The 18,626-nt window shown below is 35.1% G+C and overlaps 3 protein-coding genes and 1 non-coding gene across 5 annotated transcripts in view; 3 read left to right on the top strand and 1 right to left on the bottom strand.

Annotated features, from left to right (window-relative positions):
- Positions 1-422: 422 nt before the first annotated feature.
- Positions 423-1,357, top strand: LOC132316342 (VQ motif-containing protein 4-like). The gene has a single exon (XM_059814838.1). The coding sequence runs from the start codon at positions 568-570 to the stop codon at positions 1,252-1,254; it is 687 nt and encodes a 228-aa protein (XP_059670821.1). The 5' UTR covers positions 423-567; the 3' UTR covers positions 1,255-1,357.
- A 2,130-nt stretch (positions 1,358-3,487) lies between these two features.
- On the top strand, positions 3,488-3,559 carry TRNAH-GUG (transfer RNA histidin (anticodon GUG)). The gene has a single exon. It is a non-coding gene; the product is annotated as a tRNA-His (tRNA).
- A 538-nt stretch (positions 3,560-4,097) lies between these two features.
- LOC132269271 (protein RALF-like 4) lies at positions 4,098-4,940 on the bottom strand. Its single transcript, XM_059770447.1, has one exon. It carries the CDS (start codon positions 4,876-4,878, stop codon positions 4,492-4,494), a length of 387 nt encoding a protein of 128 aa, XP_059626430.1. The 5' UTR covers positions 4,879-4,940; the 3' UTR covers positions 4,098-4,491.
- Positions 4,941-8,180: 3,240 nt separating this feature from the next.
- LOC132316321 (nonsense-mediated mRNA decay factor SMG7-like) overlaps positions 8,181-18,626 on the top strand; it is a 17,154-nt gene continuing 6,708 nt past the window's right edge. Inside the window, exons 1-6 of one of the 2 annotated variants that reach the window (XM_059814818.1) lie at positions 8,181-8,380; positions 8,476-8,528; positions 12,174-12,316; positions 12,431-13,036; positions 13,191-13,313; positions 13,423-13,631. In XM_059814818.1, coding sequence (XP_059670801.1) covers positions 12,254-12,316; positions 12,431-13,036; positions 13,191-13,313; positions 13,423-13,631 — 1,001 coding nt within the window. In that variant the 5' untranslated portion in view covers positions 8,181-8,380; positions 8,476-8,528; positions 12,174-12,253. The remainder of the gene's footprint in view (positions 8,381-8,475; positions 8,529-12,173; positions 12,317-12,430; positions 13,037-13,190; positions 13,314-13,422; positions 13,632-18,626) is intronic. The other variant, XM_059814823.1, reaches the window with a different exon arrangement.

Genomic DNA, 18,626 nt, shown 5'->3' with positions numbered 1-18,626 from the left:
GATTGACGAGTGATAAATTAGAGAGTGCGCAAAATTTGTTGAAAAGAAGGGTGGGTTAAATTTAGAACTTGCCAAAAAAAAAAAAAAAATTTAGAACACTTTGGTCATAAAAAAATGGGTCTCTCGCTAAGTCATTTTATACATAAAATAAAGTAAAATGATAATATAAAAGTGTTGTGACACAATTAAAAAATAATTTTTGAAAAGTGAGTAAACACTAATCAAGTCTTAAAAATGTGAGTTCAACTAAAAATTAAAATGTTTATTTTTGTGAAATTTAATCGGTGGCTGGCCACTTTTATATTTATATATATATATATATATGTATACCAACATCCCCGCGCGTCAAACTCAATTGTTCAAAAGAGCGTGTATTTCTAGAATGAAACACCCAGAAGTCATCAAAAAACACTTCTTAATTCTTACCAAACCAGAACAAAGTAACAGTGTGTCCAAAATTTAAAATTCCAATATCTCATCTCATCTAGTCATCGAAGTTTGTTCTTCCCTCTTAGTCTCTCTCTCTACAAAGTCACACCTTCTCTCTCTCTAGTAGCAGATCCATCAATGGAACAAGAAAATCGGAACCCATCTGTGATACCATCCCCAAACAGCCATAGCACTAATAGTACAAGCAGTAGCAGCAGCAATGGACTCAACCCATTACCACCACCACCAACTACACCTAGACCCATCACCAGATCCGAACCAAATAGCCCGTACCCAACAACTTTCGTCCAGGCAGACACCTCCTCCTTCAAACAAGTAGTACAAATGCTCACCGGATCCTCCGAAACCGCGAAGTCCGCTGCCGCAGCCAAATCCGATCCACCGAAGAATCCGATCCCACCCATAAAGACTTGCCCCAAGAAAGAGCGAGCTTCCAAGCTATACGAGCGAAGGAACAGCCTCAAGAACTTCAAGATCAGTCCATTAGTCCCGGGTCTCGTCCACAATTCCGGATTTTCGCCCCGAAATCTAACCACGTCGGAGATCTTGTCGCCGAGCTTGCTTGACTTTCCGTCGCTCACTCTCAGCCCGGTGACTCCGTTAATACCCGACCCGTTTAATAGATCTCCGATCCATTCTGTCACTACAAATATGGATATCGTAGCTGAAGATAAAGCGATTGCGAAAAAGGGATTTTATTTTCATCCATCACCCGCGAATACCCCAAGAGGAGAATCGGCGCCCCGACTATTGCCTTTGTTTCCGGTCACATCGCCCCGAATTTCAGGTTCTTCTTCCACTTGAATGAGTTTTATTATTATTGTAAAATAATACCTCTTTTATATATAAATTTGGGGTTTAATGAGCCAAATATTGTTAAATTTGAAATGGGGTATTTTCGTTAGAATCGTTGTTTTAATTGTATATCTCCTGGTTTTCGTTTTTCTAAATTATGTGCTTGTGTTGGAGAATAGCTTAAACATACTTTCTCACTAGAATAATGAGAAGCAATTCAAATTTTTTGTACTTTTTAAGATATTAAAATTAATTGAGAGAAGTGGTGATGAATGAATATGGAGGAAAGGAGTGATCACTAGTGTTTTTGCAAATGGGATTAGCTGTCAAGGAAAGAGTGGACGAATAGACAAGGAATCTCCAGTCTTTTGACCTTTTTATTGTCCTTAAATAGCGGAAATGATGCCAGGGTGTGCTTGTGTAAAACTAGAAACATTAATTAAGATGATGATGTTTTTTTTTTTTTTTTTTTTTAAAATACCACGTTAACATTACCACTATACATACATACATGTCACGTTGTCGTCTAAGGTACCGTACCATTATTTTGATTAATTCCATATTGTAAGTAATTGTGGATGTGCTATAGTCATATTTCATAAGTACTGGAATTTTCATTTTTTTGGACCGACCAGATAGATGTACGTAATAAGAATCATTTGTTCCACGTTGAATGAGAAAGTGATTGGGTATAAATGGGTACGTATGTAACATTACCTAATAACTTGAATTTTTGGATAAATAGGTAAGCATTTACCCGTTACGTATTAGAGCCAAACCCAGTATATACCATACTGATACAACACTATTTCAAAGTGATTGTTTTGTTAAATAATAATTAATTTTTCAAATTCAGACGATGTGAAATGAAGATCATATGAGTGGGTGCATGAATCCCGTCATATAATACCAGGGGATGTTATATGATACTAGAACTCACGCCCCACTCACATCCTAAGCATCCGGCTCATTCCGGCATCTCCTTCCAATTATTGGAGAGAGTATCAAATTTTTTTTATTATAGTATTAATGAACTGCAACTAAATTGAATCCGCTTTAACAACTTTAGTGGCTTAGTGGTAAACATGACCAAATTGAAACAATTTAAGCCACATTAAATATTTTAAATAATTAGACCTATAAATTTAGGGACCCACATATGTGGGGGAAAAGTTTCTTCATGAGATCATTACTTTATTGATTTTGGGTGGGGAAAATGCAAAGGTAAATTCTTCTTTACCTAAATGTAACTTACTCTCAAGCCCCTTTTTGACTTCTTTTGCCAGGGAAAAAATAATAATAATAAAAATAAAAATAAAAAGTCACTTTTTGACTTAGAAGACCCCCAAAACCTAATGGATAGAGACGTGAGGAAACGAAGGTGGAAAATAAGTGGAACTTGTGATGATGATAGAAAAGATAAAGAAGAGAGCCAGAGAGGGTTTGATTGAAATGGAAAAGCCAGTAAACATGGTGGTGGGGATGGCCTCTAATGTTTTTGTTGGGTTGTCTTGTTGTTTGTTTATTTGTTGGTTTATTATGTGGGTATGGTTTTTTGACTTTTCAAGCCTGTAGTTGGTGGATCCATTCATTTTAATGTTGAAAATTTTCATGTTCACTATTTAATTTGGCCATCCTTCATTTCCCAATTTATAAGTTCATACATTCTTCATTCGCTAATTGTTGGTGTAATTTGGGCTGAACAACCCGAACCCGAGCTGAGACTCAAGACTAGAGTTAAAAGGGGACATGTGATTAAGTCTTAAAATTTAATTTTGAAGTCAAATCAGGATTAAATAGAAATAAATTGAGCAATGGCGGACTCAGGGGTAGGCTTGGGTGGCTCCAGCACCCCCAAAAAAAAATTTAATTTTTTTTATTTTTTACTATTCCTAAATTTAGCCTAGTCCAAAAAAATAAAAATTATTATTACTCAAAGAAATATTAACCCATCCCATTAACAATTATTGAATTCTTCGTTGCGCCAGAAAAACTGAATCAAGATATTTGAAGATGGACATCAACCTAAGTCTGAATGAACCTTTGTTGTAGACATTGGGTGTGTTTTGATTAAAAACATATATTGATGATAAAATCTTTTCATATTGGATTTTCTTGATCGGATTCTATTTTATATTATGAATCAAAATAGAAACCAAAACTTAAATCAAAGGAAAATATATTGCAAACAGAATCATTTTTATACCGCTATTAACTTGAAAATTATGAAGGTAACAACCTTGTGGCTGTAGTTTAGTGGTAAGAATTCCACGTTGTGGCCGTGGAGACCTGGGCTCGAATCCCAGCAGCCACACTTAAAATAACTTTTTCTTGTAAGAATATTTTTCCGCAAATTATTTTAAATGCACAGTCCAAATTCCAATGGATTCTACTTTTACCAAACGGGGATGCATATAGTCTACTCATCCACGGGTACCCCTTTGAAATTTTCTTTTTTTATACTATTTTAGCCTATTATTTTGTCATTATGATACATATAAAATATTACCTTTGCTCTTCTTGAAATTATTTTAAAAATTTAGTATTATCCCCCTTACCTTTGATATTATTTTGTCATTATGATATTTTAAAAATATTACCTTTGCTCTTCTTAAAATATTACCTTTGTCCGTGTGTACCGGCAATTATGAATAATCTCTCAATGTAATCTCCACCCAAAAGTGGCTGAATAATTAATATCCACATGCAGGAGTGTGCCGTGCAAAAAGATAAAATTACACAAGAAAATCATCACCGCAACAAAGAGAAACATGAAGCAATTGATCGATGCACATTTCTTTCAATTTTCTCTTTCTGGCCTCTCAAAAAGTTATGACTGAAAACAAGCGATCGAGAAGGAATAAGAACCCAACAAGGAGTGGACATATATTAATACAATAGCAAAACAATATCTGCAACATTCTACTATGACAGACAAAGCTGAAAACACAAGACAAAATTGCGGAAAAAATGAAAACCCTAATATAAGACTCATAATAACTATACTTTTATTATATCCCCAACGGACACACAACCTCAAAATAAATACCAGATATATATATATATTATGGTTATACCATATTTATATGAGGATCAAGAGGATGAACAAGTGGCAACCATGATCAGCACCCAAAGGTCTGCATTCATCCATATATACGTAGACACGGCATTTTTTTTTATTTTTTTTTTTTCTCTCTCTTCTTTGAACTTGTTTGATCATGATACATAAAAAATTAAAAAAGATCATTAATTGGTGTACCTAGCACACTTTGAAATGACACTGCAACCTCGATTGTAAGGATTAACAGGTCCTTGCTGGTTGCAGTTATAGTAAGACGGCCCACGTTTGTCGCACGGAACATTGTTGGCCTTAAGGGCATCATAGCTAATGTAACCTGGGCCTCCTGCAAGGAGTCTTCGGCTACTCTCTGAATCCATCAACAGCTCTTCAGCTTTGTCGATACAATCACCTACTCGACCATTAATACAGGCCTTAACACCCAGAGAATTGAGTGTTTCCAGGTCAAAGTTGGCGTCATTGAACCTAAACGATGACTCGGACATGGACATGGACATGGACATGGTGGTGGCCGTGGCCAGCAGGAGGAGGATCAACCAAGGCCGAAAACTCATTGTGAAACAACTCGATCAGGAGAAAGGAAGAGAGAGAAATAGAGGGTTTGGATGTAACCTGGTTTTTCTGCCCTTATGTTAAAGCAGGGAAAGAGGAGTTGAATTTAGAACACAAGTAAAAGGATTGGTGGTGGTGAGGGTCTTGGATGGACAAAAAAAAGGGTGAAAATGCAACAAATTGGATGGTAGGACTTTATGTGAGATGACCTTTTTTGGGGTTTTTATCCTTTTGTTGCTCCTTGTTTCTCGATACATGGCAGTTTGAGTTTTAAGTTATGGAGGTTGTTAAATTAAGTGTGTGATTGGTGTACATTGTCTCCGTGGTTCTGAGTCTTAATTCCGACGTCCACGCTAGAGGACTGGATCCGTAGGACGGCTTACCATTATTAGCATGAGTATGCCTTGCCGCCGACATCCGGTTCCTTGGTGGGATTCAGATCAATAGAATTGCACCAAGTATGCGACTTCCAAATTAATTAACATTTTCACTAGGCTTCCAATTTAATTATCATTTTCACAAAGAGTAATAATGAGTACATTTTCAACTAATTTTATATGAGTAAAGTTAATGTCACGAAGATATCTAAAATATTAATAATATCATCATAATGATGTCAGCTTCACTCGTGTAAATCGATAAGAATTATCCAACTCTCAAACCTCAAATCATTATATTAAATTATTGCAATATTAAACTATAATATATATATATATATAGGATGAACTGAGAAAAATATGTAAGCATGAGAATGAGAATGTAACAATAAAAAAGATAAGATAAATACCATGCATAGTATGTGTGAAGTTAATACTAGGTATATGTTCTATAAATGATAAAATTAAAGAAAATAAATTTAGGTAGGATAATCATTATTCAACGTAGCTGTGTAATGATACCCCTGTAAAAAGAGGAATAGTTGTTTATGTAAAAAGTAAGCCACAAAAAACCGGACCAAAACTGTGAAGTAATTAAAAATAACTTGAAAAATCAAAACTTAAGAGAGAACATGCTATATAAAATAGAAAAGAATGATAGGGACTGGTCTCATAAACTGTTTTATGTATATAGGGGTAACGTATACAATAATCAATTGTAAAGTATTTTGGATAAATTTGCAAGGACCCGTTTTAAGGAACGCATCGAAAGGAATGTAAGGGCCAACTGGCCTTCCTGAGGGAATTTGGGCTGGGAATAAATTGGGTCAGCCCATTTCCAAACTAAGACATCCAAATTTGTGACGGTTCCAATTTTTGGTTTGGATTGTTTGCCCATTTCTTACGCCCACAACACTAAGTTTTGGTCTACTGGGTTGGCCTCAACTAATTGATCCTCGACTCTGTATTTCTTCTTTCTAATAAAAGAGTGCCACTAGTACTAAAGCCATCACTAGTTAGCACTTTCAATAATTGTACTAATTACTTTTGCACCTTTATATACTATTGAGTAATGACAAGGAGTTAGATAATGTGAATAAAGGTTGAAATCCGGAATAATTTACTCACATCAAGTCAAAATTGTTCGACCGTAAGATTTTAATTGACGTGAAATTTGTCCAATTATAAGATTCTAAATCATTTTTCTATATTACTTAACAATATAAATAATGATGGCAATACGATTTTGAATATTATGTACATATAATTATTCTAAATTTTATCTAGATTGAGTAACCGTCATGACTTTAACATTTAGTCATTAAATATGTAATATATTTTATGTAAATATTTTTAAACAAACAAACAAACAAAAAATTTGTTAGAAGAATATATCTTCCAACAATGTTAGGTTTGTGAGAACATCCATAATCAACCAATCAAGCACGGATTCATTAACGGTTTAGTGGGAATGCTGTTCCCACTGGATTTTTGTTTTATACAGAAAGTGCCACCGTGTCTAACTTCTATACATGCAGCAATCACCCAATGAGATTGAAACCTTATCTCCTAACACTCCCTTGGACCACTTAATTAAGAAAGAAGTTGCACAAAATTGTCTTATTTAAGACTTTATGTTTCTGCATCCATGGAGGCATTGGATTCTTAAATGGAAAATGTTTATCTATATATATATATATATATATATCTATATCTATCTATTAATAACTCTAAATGAATGAGTTGGACCCCAAAGGTGTCAATTACACAGTGACATACTTACATCTGTCAACCTGAAAATATTAGAATATATCTTTAACGTCACAACACCAACCCAAATAATAGACCAATTCATTTACTAGGAAGACCTATGATAGAGCATCCCCATGATTGAACAGGTGGACTCTCTGTCTCTTGACCATACGATCACCACCATCTCTTTGATTTCTTCATTACTTCGTGTTCCAATGGCAGAAAACATAAATTTTAACGGCTGTGTGACAGACTCCATATAATTGCACAAATTGACGGACCATGCTCAATTCAAACCTCGCAATTAATGAGCTTTGAACAAATCCTACTTTGTAATTCTAATTGGACCAAACCACCAACCTAACAACAACCCCGTAGACCCATGTCCAATCGTAGCTATTATTTAATCTTCTTCAATCATTCATTAATATTATAATGAATGAGAAAAGGTTATCAGATTGACGGCTATGATCTTGATCATCAACAAAAAAGATGTTGTGTTAGTGGGACCCGAATTGTGGTCTACCGTGTATATCTGTGTATGCCATATTCTCTATAGAAGCTTCCGTTGGCTACAATCAATAAAATTTTAATGACTGTTTTAGCCCTAAAAATGTAGTAATAAAATTCCACCAACCCCCATTAATTCCACTTATGTACTACATATACTATTATTATTATTTTATTTATTTATTTATTATTTTTGCCAACACTCACTACATATATACACACGACTACTAAATGCAGCACCCCTACCACACAAGGCCCCTTAATTATAATTAATGGTGGAGCTCAGATTCTATATATATTGTATTACACGCCTCACAATACATATTTGTATAATTGCATATGTTTATATGGCAGTGAACTATGTATAGATTATATTGTATGGAACTTGATGACTATCACGACTAGTCTGCTAATAGGTTAGTAAAATTTTAAATGACTTCTAAAAATCAAAAACAGTGTATCTGTTCTATTGGTTTAGCTTGAATTGCAAGGGACATCCTAATTTTAGTCAAATAAAGCGACGCAGACGATGATAAGATATGTCCACTTTAATCTATTCCTCATTTTAAAATTGTTTTTTCTAAGAGAGAGAATTGGAAAAAAGGAGGATAAAATGGTCTTTTCAAATATAGTTTTATCAATTCCAGCCACCTTTTGCTTTGTCGGTTTCACAACAGGTGTCCTGAACCTGTTATTGTTTCTTCACTTGTTGCAGCTTCCCTTCCCCGCGCTTCTCTCTCTCACTTTCTCTCTCTATACATGTGTATCTTCGTTCTTCGCTAGCTGAGAGCTTATTTGTACTTCCTCAGTTAATTCTGCAGCTTGATGGATGTTTGTTGTTGATCGTTAGTTGTATGCTCTTCAGGTACTGTTTTAGCTTCTTGATCGGATTCAATTTTCTCTTCGTAATAAAGTGACTTTCATTTATGTGTAATTTGATGTTTGTGTTTGGAATTTCAGCTTTTTTGTGGTTTTTCTCTGTCCGAGTGACTTTGCTTTGTCCATTTTTAAAGGTCCGCCTCTCAATTTTTATGGGTTTCTCTGTTTTGTTTATTTATTTATTTACGGAGTATATTTTATTTTAATTTTTATATATTTTAATATGTAGTTATCTTCTAATTATCTTTTTATTTTGATATTTGGATAGTAATAATTGTTATTGTATGCTTGATTGACTGAATTCTCTATCTTTGGTGAATTGTTTACTAGTGTAGTGCTTGTTTCAGACTCCTTGGTTATGATTTTTTAAAGATAAATCATTATCATCTTAAGGACTAAGAGTTTCCTAAAATGTAGTTTTTGTTCATTTTATCCGTTTTTACAATTGTTAGAGATATAAGTATTTAAGTTGCACCCTCTATGGAGATGAGTTTATATATATATATATAAATTTTTCTTATTATTTTTTGGAATAGATTTTAGAACAGGGTTCAAATCTCACTCCCTTAAAATTATTTTGTTGATGCACTAGTCAACCCACTCATGATGGATGTCAATCTTAAATTTGTTTAATATCTGCTTGTGAACAAAAATATGGTGATTTAAAAATGTCATATAAGTTAAGTTTTTGGATTTAATTTTTCATTCACTCTAGAGATATATGACTTTCCAGGTTGTAATTGAAATTTTGTTTATTCTTGCAAGTTGAGGCCATTTCTACAGAGAGTTTACTAAGCTGAAGGGCTATATATTTGGAAATTTTTGTATTTTTGCAAGTCTATGCCATTTCTATAGCTTGGATAGGTTACAGAGTTGACTAGAGATTTTCTTTACAATTGAACCTTCTACACCATCCCTTTTGGATGTTCTAACCCAATGAAAGTGCCCAACTGATCAACACTGTTCATAGGGAATTTTCCATGTACTTAGGGCAGCATTTGCTAAGAACTCGTCAGATTCTTATTTCTTAGGTCATTAAGAAACTCCTTAGGAATGAAGCTATGTGGCATAGACATCGACACAAGATACGGGACATGGTTAGCATGATAACAACGAGCCAATGTGGCAGATTCTAAAATGTAGGACACAGGCAGAACAATATGCAAATGCACATTTTTATATTTATTTATGATTGCAAAAACTATGTAGATGTTCAACAATTATCATTTTATAATTACAAAATGCATACTACTAATTCTAAATTGTATTCATTTTCAACATTTACAAATTTGCATCGTATTTGTAACGACCCTATATGATGCCAAAATTTTTAAAAAAAATTCGGCATGACCTCCGCTAAAAATCGTCCTACAACAACCTGTTTAAATGCATTTTTAACCTGTCTCAATACAAATATCATATAATACACTCCATGGTGGTACAACCACTTACTATATCATCCAAATATCATATTTACAGTCCCAAATTACAAGATTAATATCAAATGTCCATATTTTGCAACATTTAGACAGATTATACAAAAGTTACAGCCCATAGGTGTAATTAAAATATGAAAAGTCCATAAATCGTCGTACAAAATACATTATGCTTAGTCTTACAAAAATAGTGAGACCTAAGTACAAAAACAACAAAAGAAGCTCCTAATCCATACTAAGTCGGTGGTAGAATGTCATTCGCCACTTCTTTCCCGTTTCCTGAAAAAAAAAATGTTAAATGAAAGGGGTGAGCAAAATTGCTCAGTAGGTGGTGCCTAAGACACACCTCTTGTGTCCCCGTGAATCCAAACAAGGAATAGGACAATAGGAATTTGGGATCATGCAAAGCCGGGAAAACACAATATCAATTCTAAGTTCAAAGCAAAAAAATTTCGTGCCATGAATGCAATGTTATGCATGTCACTCCCCATTTTCAGAAAACATCATCACTTCACAAACTTTTAATATAACCCGCCCTTTGGTGACTCCGCAGCGACACGAGAGAAGGATTGGCTACTGTCCCTGACCTTTGGTACCTCCACAGTGTCATTTGGGGCCCAGATAGCTCAACCACGCTAGGGCAATCTCCCTAGTTCCCTCTAGGCTATATTAACACACCGGCCCTTTGGTGACTCCGCGGCGATCGAGTTTTTCTCAAAAACCGTTTCATCAAATTCTCCCCAAAATCCCCTTTTAATTTCATTTCAAAACACTTTCCCTTTTCTTTCATGCCCAATGCTTGTGTGCATATATGGAAATGGAGAGAATTTTTAACACACAATTAACAAACTTTCACATAAATTTCTGACAAATTAGTTGGCATAGAAAACTAACACATTAAGCATGTTTTTATTTTATTTTCTTTCATTTTATTATTATTATTATTTTTTTCATACAATTCAATTAAATACACATTATAATTCAATTAAATACACTTTCTCACATGTTTCATATATACAATCAAGTCACTTTAAGGAACAATTATCACAATATAGCATACTAAAATACTAATAGGATACTAATCAAGAAAAAATTAATTCACAAAGGAACAATCATCACAATTTAGCATGCTAGGACACTAATCAAGAACAATTAACTCACAAAGGAACAAGATTGTAGGAATTAGAGACCCCTACCTCACTTTTAAGCAAAACCCCCAATTTCTTCACCTCAAACCCTAGGATTTCGAATCTCCTATAGTGCACCAATCAAGGGATTGCTCCTATCAACGTGTTGATCTCGTTGTGGGCTTCGAATAGCCGCAAACGACTCTCAAAATTACTAAGTAGTGAAGGAGAGATCAAGCTTAATTGATGTGGAAAAGAAAAAGAAAAAACAAAACAGAACCAGTAAGAGAGAGAACTGTCGCGAACAGAGGAGGAAAACTGAATGAAGAAAGAAAGAAAAAAAAAAGTCTTGGTCACTTATTATAAGAGTGGGCTCCACCAACTTTTCCACTTAATATATATATATATATATATATATATATATATATATATATATATAAAATAAAGCAAAACATTACAGTATTCCTGAATGCTGAAGAGTGCTGAAGGGGTGGTTTTAAATTTGAAATCATTTTTGGAACACATATTCAAGAGTGCTGAAGGAGTATTACCTCTGGCAAAGTGTCTTAAACAAGCATGGCATTTAAGAATTTTTATGTGCTACATAGAAATGAACTCCTTTATTGTTTTCAACATGGCATTTGAGTGCACCCTTTCCTTTGTTTTAGCATTTGAGCTCAATTTATAGCAAATTATGCTCTGGCGATTTTTATGATTTCAGGAAATGCTAGCATTAATGCCTTTTTTTTTTTTTTTTTGGCCTTTTTGTTTTGGTTATCATTTTGGGCGATTACTCATATCTCAAAGTGATACTCGATTCACTTCTATGATTTATTTTAATTTTGAATTTTGGAAACAATTTTCTTTTCACAAACACAAATAATGTATAGCAAGTCTTTCTTTTTCGGGAATTTTAACAGGTTCATCAATCTAATCAATAGAAAGAATTTCCTCTAATATTGATTGATTTGCAGTATGAGTTTCTTATCCTCCTTCAGGCATAAGCTCATAAAAATCTCTGTTTTCATTATTAAATATTATTCAAAAGTTTGTGTTTGTTTTGCATGACCAAAGGTCTATGATCAGAGGTTTAAATGAACCAAAATATTCATAAATATATTATCTAGGCTTCATATATCTGTATCTTCTCTTCTTATTTGTATTCTATTCCTCCCCTTGTTTTATAATTTTAATGGATGGATTGAACATCCTACAGGTCAGCTATTCTGCAATAGATATATTATGCTCCATGTCAAGAAGATTGACTACAATTGAAGAAACTTGTCCACTGCTATCATGAATCTTGGTTCACCCGTTCCCCCTAAGGATCAGAAGGAAAGAGAGAATCTTGTTATTGAGGTTATCTATGTTGAAGTTGAATTTGCATTAATGTGTTTACTTTTATGCAGAATTTCTTTTATATTCTAATTATGAGAGTTAAATTGGTTATTGTTGCAATTCTTGTGCTTTCAGGTTGTTAATGCAGAAAGACAGTTGTGGGTAAACATCCATTCCAAAGGTCTGTTGGACACAGAAGTTCAAGACTTATACCGGAAAGTCCGTTCTTGTTATGAGAAAATCATCCTCAATAATCATGAAGTGGTGAAGCTTCAAGACGTTGAATTTTCTTTGTGGAAGCTTCACTATAAGCACATTGATGAATTTCGCAAAAGAATACAACAAAGTTCTGCTAGTACAGATAGTATAAAATCAGCAACTCCACAAAATGTTGCTAGTGTACAGAACGGTTTTGATTCTCATATAGAAGGATTTAAGTCATTTCTGTCAGAAGCAGCTGAATTTTACCAGAATTTGATCGCAAAACTCAGAAGATGCTGTGGGCTTCCTGAGGAACCTTTATTTTATGAAAAGGGTGGCCTTTCATCTTCTGTTGAACTGAAAACATTGCACAAATGTCAATATTCATGCCATCGATTTTTAGTTTGTCTTGGGGATCTAGCTAGATACAGGGAACTTTGTAAGAAATCTGATTTTCAGAATCATAAATGGTCTGTTGCAGCCACCTATTACTTTGAAGCAACAATGATTTGGCCAGATAGTGGAAATCCCCAAAATCAGGTATTTTCCAACTTTTTCATATCTTGATCATGTTGGGATCTCACTGTTACTGAATCTTGTAATCTTTTCTTTTCTATTAATAAAGTAAAATACATGATTTTAACCTCTATAAAATTTTGGGGATTATATATGTAACCATCTAGTTTTTTTGTAGTTGGCTTTACTGGCAACATATGTTGGCGACGATTTCATCGCCTTGTATCATTGTGTAAGAAGTCTAGCTGTTAAAGAACCTTTTCCTGATGCCTGGGATAACCTTATTTTACTCTTTGAAAAGGTAGGAAACTGACACTTGTTGTTCTCATCCCTTTTTCACTTCTAAATCGATTCATGTGGATTCTTAATGTGGGTTCTTAGCAGCTCGGTTTCTTCTTGTGCTTTTGCAGAACATGTCTCATTGGCAATCACCTTCTGGCGAGGTCCACTTTAATTTTTCAAAACCAGCTGAAAGAATTATTTTAGAGACTAAGTCACAATCGAGTAGGGGTTCCTCAAACAACAGTGTTTTGGAAGCCACAGAAGATGTTTCCTCTGTAAAGAAAGATCTATGGCCTCTTTTTGTCAGAATGATAAGTTTCTTTTTCATTGAATCAAGGTGAGAAAATTCAGTGAATTTCTTCTTTAAATATTTAGTTATATATCATGTGCATGTGTGTGTGTATTTGATAGATAAGGCAATTCCCTTGTGAGCTATATACTTATAACGATGTTTTACTTTAGACCTACATATCCTGTGTAAATTAGAATGAACTGTCAATGCATCTTGCTTCCTTGTTAGTTCCCCTTTTTGTTGCTACAATGCTTCATATATGCTGTTTTGATCAGACAGTATTGTGTCAACTGTCACTTATCAAAAAAATATATTTCCCCCCCTTCTCTCTCCTCCCTTTACTCCTTTGAAAGGAGTCCTTTCTCATGCGCTTTCTCTCTTTAGGCTGTCCTATTTTCTTCATCTTTCTTCCACACACACCTGAATCACTTTTATCTCCATAAAAATATATATATACTTCACCTCCATATCAATTAGAAACACAGTGAAATCTTGGATGAACATGAAACAAATATGAAAAATTAGAGAAAAAGATGGGAGCAAACTCATCATATTTTGTACGGGAATAGACTGGAGGAAAAATCAAGCAAGAAAATCTTGGATGCTTTTGATCATGAAGATGAGCAAAGAAAGGAACACAAAGGGATACAAGGCTAATAGAAAGCTTAAAAACCTCTAATATCATATTTTGTAGTTTACGATTCATACCTCTTTTATTTATTCCAGATTTAAAAATTATTTTTTAAAAAAATAAATAAATAACGATCTTGAAAATGAAAAAAAAAAAAAAAACGTGAGGAGATTTTGTTTCTTCCCCAAACATGAAAAAAAAAACATGGAGAAATTTTGTTTCTTCTGTCTCAAAGTGATATTAATGAGATGTGATTCTTAAATTAAACAGAAAAAGAGTAAGTTCACAGTCGTATTGAGGAATGCTTCCCTATCAGGTGGAAGGGTTTGAGTTATTTGGTAAGATGATTATGTTTATTTGATGAATTGTATTTTTTCATTCATATCATTTCATGAATTTTACAGAATATTTATAGGCTTGATTCTAGACATAATCTCTAGAATCAAGCAACGCAATCCCTAAAATCTTTGACACACCTAATTTAAACATTTGACATTCTAGACATCTTTGAATTCCTTAATTCAACACTCCCCCTCAAGTTGGTGCATAGATGTTCCACGTGCCCAACTTGTCTAAAAACTTTAAGAACACTCGATTTGAGACTGCTTTGGTCAGAATGTCACCAACTGATCCTCTAATCCAATCTTAGGTAATTCCACATGCTTTCCATCCAACTTTTCCTTAATGAAAAATCTGTCTACCTCAACGTGCTTTGTACGGTCATGTTGAACTGGATTATGCGCGATGTCACATGCTCCTTTATTATCACAAAACAGTCGGATAGGTTGTTTAAATAGATAACCCAAATCCTGCAAGAGGTTTCTTAGCCATAATGCCTCACGAAGTACATTTGCCAAACCTCTGAATTCAGCTTCTGCACTTGAGCGAGCTACAACATTTTGTTTATTGCTTCTCCATGTCACAAGATTACCTCCTACGAAAGTAAAGTAACCAGAGGTAGATCGCCTATCATCTATGGATCCAGCCCAGTCAGCATCAATATATGCAACTATGCTTTGATAATCAGCATTTTTAGTGAACAAAATTCCTTTTCCAGGAGCAGATTTCAGATACCTCAAAATGCGTATAACTACATTCATATGTTGCTCTCCAAGATCATGCATAAACTGGCTAACGATACTCAATGCATACGCCAGATCCGGTCTCGTATGTGCTAAGTACATCAATCTCCCTACAAGTCTTTGGTATCTTCCTTTATTAGCAGGTACTTGGTTGGACTCAACACATAACTTCAGTCCTCCTTCCACTGGTGTATCAGCTGGTGGACATGCTATCATACCTGTCTCTTGTAATAAATCTAAAGCATATTTTCTTTGAGATAGAAAGATCCCTTTATTAGATCGAGATTCTTCAATCCCAAGAAAATATTTCAAATGACCTAGATCTTTCATCTCAAATTCTTTGGACAAGTAATTCTTTAGGATCATTCCCTGTAACCACCATGTCATCCACATATACAATGAGTGCGGTGATCTTACCCTGTTGTTTCTTCAGGAATAAAGTGTGGTCTGAATTGCTCTGATGGTAGCCAAAGGCTATTATAGACTTTGTGAACCTTCCAAACCATGCTCTCGGAGATTGTTTCAACCCATATAACGATTTCTTTAACCTGCACACATTCTAACTATGTTGTTCAGGTATCATGCATCCTGGTGGGAGATCCATGTAAACTTCTTCGGCTAATTCACCATGTAGAAAAGCATTTTTTACATCAAATTGTTGTAATGGCCAACCCAAGTTTGCAGCTAAAGATAGCAGAACACGAACTATGTTGATTTTGGCTATAGGTGCAAATGTTTCTGTGTAATCAATCCCATAGGTTTGAGTGTATCCCTTTGCTACCAATCTTGCCTTAAAGCGTTCTATTTTGCCGCCAGCCTTGTACTTCAAGGTGTAAACCCACCGACGTCCAACTGGTTTCTTCCCTAGTAGATGATCAACTAGTTCCCATGTGTCATTTTGTTTCAGAGATGTCATCTCCTCGTTTATAGTTACTTTTCATCTGGGGTCAGCTAAGGCTTCCTGCATACTGTTAGGAATAGATACAACAGATAATTGATTCATAAATGACATGTTTGATTTTAACAAACCATAGTTACACACATAATGACTCATAGGGTATTTTACTTTACTAGAAAGTTCAGGTTCATATGTAGGTTTAGGAATACCTCTGGTGTGACGGTGTGGCAACTGTCTTTTGTGTGGCTCAGGAACATCTTCAATAAGCGATTGGTGTGATATGTCAACAAGAGATGGAGCCATATTTTCCAAGAACTCGGTTTCAGGCTGAGTTGGAGATAGATCTACTTCTTCGGTTATTGGGTGTTCATCACCATTTGCATTACCACTTTGATCTAATGTCATACCATTTAAATCCATTTCCTGATTGTTTTCAGTCTGTGAGTCATCACCACTGGAATCCAATGTTATACCACTTATATCCAAGTTGACCACGGTGCGGCGGTGGCAGGTCGTCCGCAGATCGGCGACTGGTTTGGGATTTTGTTCGCTGTCCGGCGCAGCGAGGAAGGGCGGCGGCGTGACAGATCCGGCGACGGTTCACGTAGTTGACGTCGATGACTACAGCGACATCGACTCGGTCTCGTCGGTGACGAGTAATGATGACGACGAGTCCTGGGGGCGTCGTTTGTTTCACTCGTCGTCGGTGGATTTGGATTTCGCGGCTGCGGATCTGGGCATTCAAATATTTCAAGAGGATAGTGGGCTTGCGGGCTCCTTTTCTGGCGGTGGATCCTCAGTGTATGGCAGCGGCATAATGGAATCTTATGGGCTGGTGACTGGAGATCCAGTTTCTAAATTTTGTGATTTGCAGAGAGAGGGCAAGTTCTATTGATTACAGAGAGGTGATGGATATCTGGGTTTTGATTTTTGAAAGGGAAAAAAAAAACATTTAGAACAATGAATCAAATGGGGTTTTTTTAACCATGCTCTGATACCATGTTTATTTGATGAATTGTATTTTTTCATTCATATCATTTCATGAATTTTATAGAATATTTATAGGCTTGATTCTAAACATAATCCCTAGAATCAAGCAACACGATCCCTAAAATCTTTGACACACCTAATTTAAACATTTGACATTCTAGACATCTTTGAATTCCTTAATTCAACAGATTATTGGGAATAGGTGATGATGGGTTCTACTAAAGAAAGAAAAAATATTTAGGCGAGAAAGAAATTAGATGAAGAAAGAGCGGAGGGATAAGTGAGGGAAGAGAGAGGGGAGAGAAAATAAGGGATGTTGCAAAGTTTTATGATAAATGGACAATTTAAAGTTATATTTGTCATTTTATTTATAAAAGAATAAAAGTGGAGTGTCTTAGGTCTTTTTTGGAGAGCAAATATCAACTCCCTAAATTTATAGTGGGATTATTATCCCATAAAATCTGAAAAAGTAAAATGGGCTGCTTTTGCAAAACCCATTGACATATAGTTGGATCATTTCTTTATTCCCTTTTATGGAATTATGTGGATTAGGATAATTGATGCACATTCAAATCAGTTAAGCACAAAAAAAAAAAAAAAAAAAAAAAAAAAAAATTATGATTGTTTCCTTATACTACATTTTTTTTCACATACAAGAGACGATTTGAGGTGCTTCTTGAAAAAATTTAATTGGTGACTATCTATTTGGTATACACATATAGCAACTACAAAATTAAGGATATGCTCCTCCTCTCTTATTGCAACTATAGTAGAGTTGGCCTCGTTGATTGCATGGTACGTGGTTCTTCTGAAAAGCTCTATAGCTACTGAACCTTTGGTTTTGAGCGAGTGTTAGTTGGCTAGCCTCTGAATCCATCATCATCTCTTCTGCCTCGTCAATACAATCACCAACTCGACCAGTACAGGTGGTACTGATGCCACGGGGACGTAGTGAATCAAGGTCGAAATAGGAAACAGTACCCCAGTTGGCATCATTGAATAGTGATGATGATGACTCCACCATTGCCAATGCCAGGAGGAGGATTATCTCAAGCCGAAGACCCATTTTATTAGCCATAGAGAAAAAGAACTCCAGGGAAGGGAAGAGAGAGAGAGAGAGATGTGAAGTTTTTTGCTTTTTCCTGGTTCACTTCTTGTTAAAGGAGGAGAAGAGGAGATGAGTATAGAAAAAGATGGGTGGTGGTGAGGTTCTTGGGATAAAAAGAGGGTGAGCGTGCATTATGGAGGTGGACCTTAATGGTTGTTATATTGTGATCTAGCCTATTTTAGATACCCGTGTATTGCTCCACGCTTCTCTCTTTATGGAGCCTTAGTGGTTGGTAGCAGTAGAGGTTGTTATAGTTCATTATTTTGGGTAACCCGTTTCTTGAATGTGTGCATAGGCATTTTGAACCCGAGAATCAATATTCTCAGGCTAT

Source organism: Cornus florida, unplaced genomic scaffold, assembly GCF_030987335.1.
Source record: "Cornus florida cultivar Cherokee Brave unplaced genomic scaffold, ASM3098733v1 CherokeeBrave_3.0.0_Hap2_Chr01, whole genome shotgun sequence".
Taxonomy (NCBI): Eukaryota; Viridiplantae; Streptophyta; class Magnoliopsida; order Cornales; family Cornaceae; genus Cornus; species Cornus florida.
Note: the sequence above shows the minus strand (reverse complement) of the source record. Positions and strands in the feature narration are given on the sequence as shown.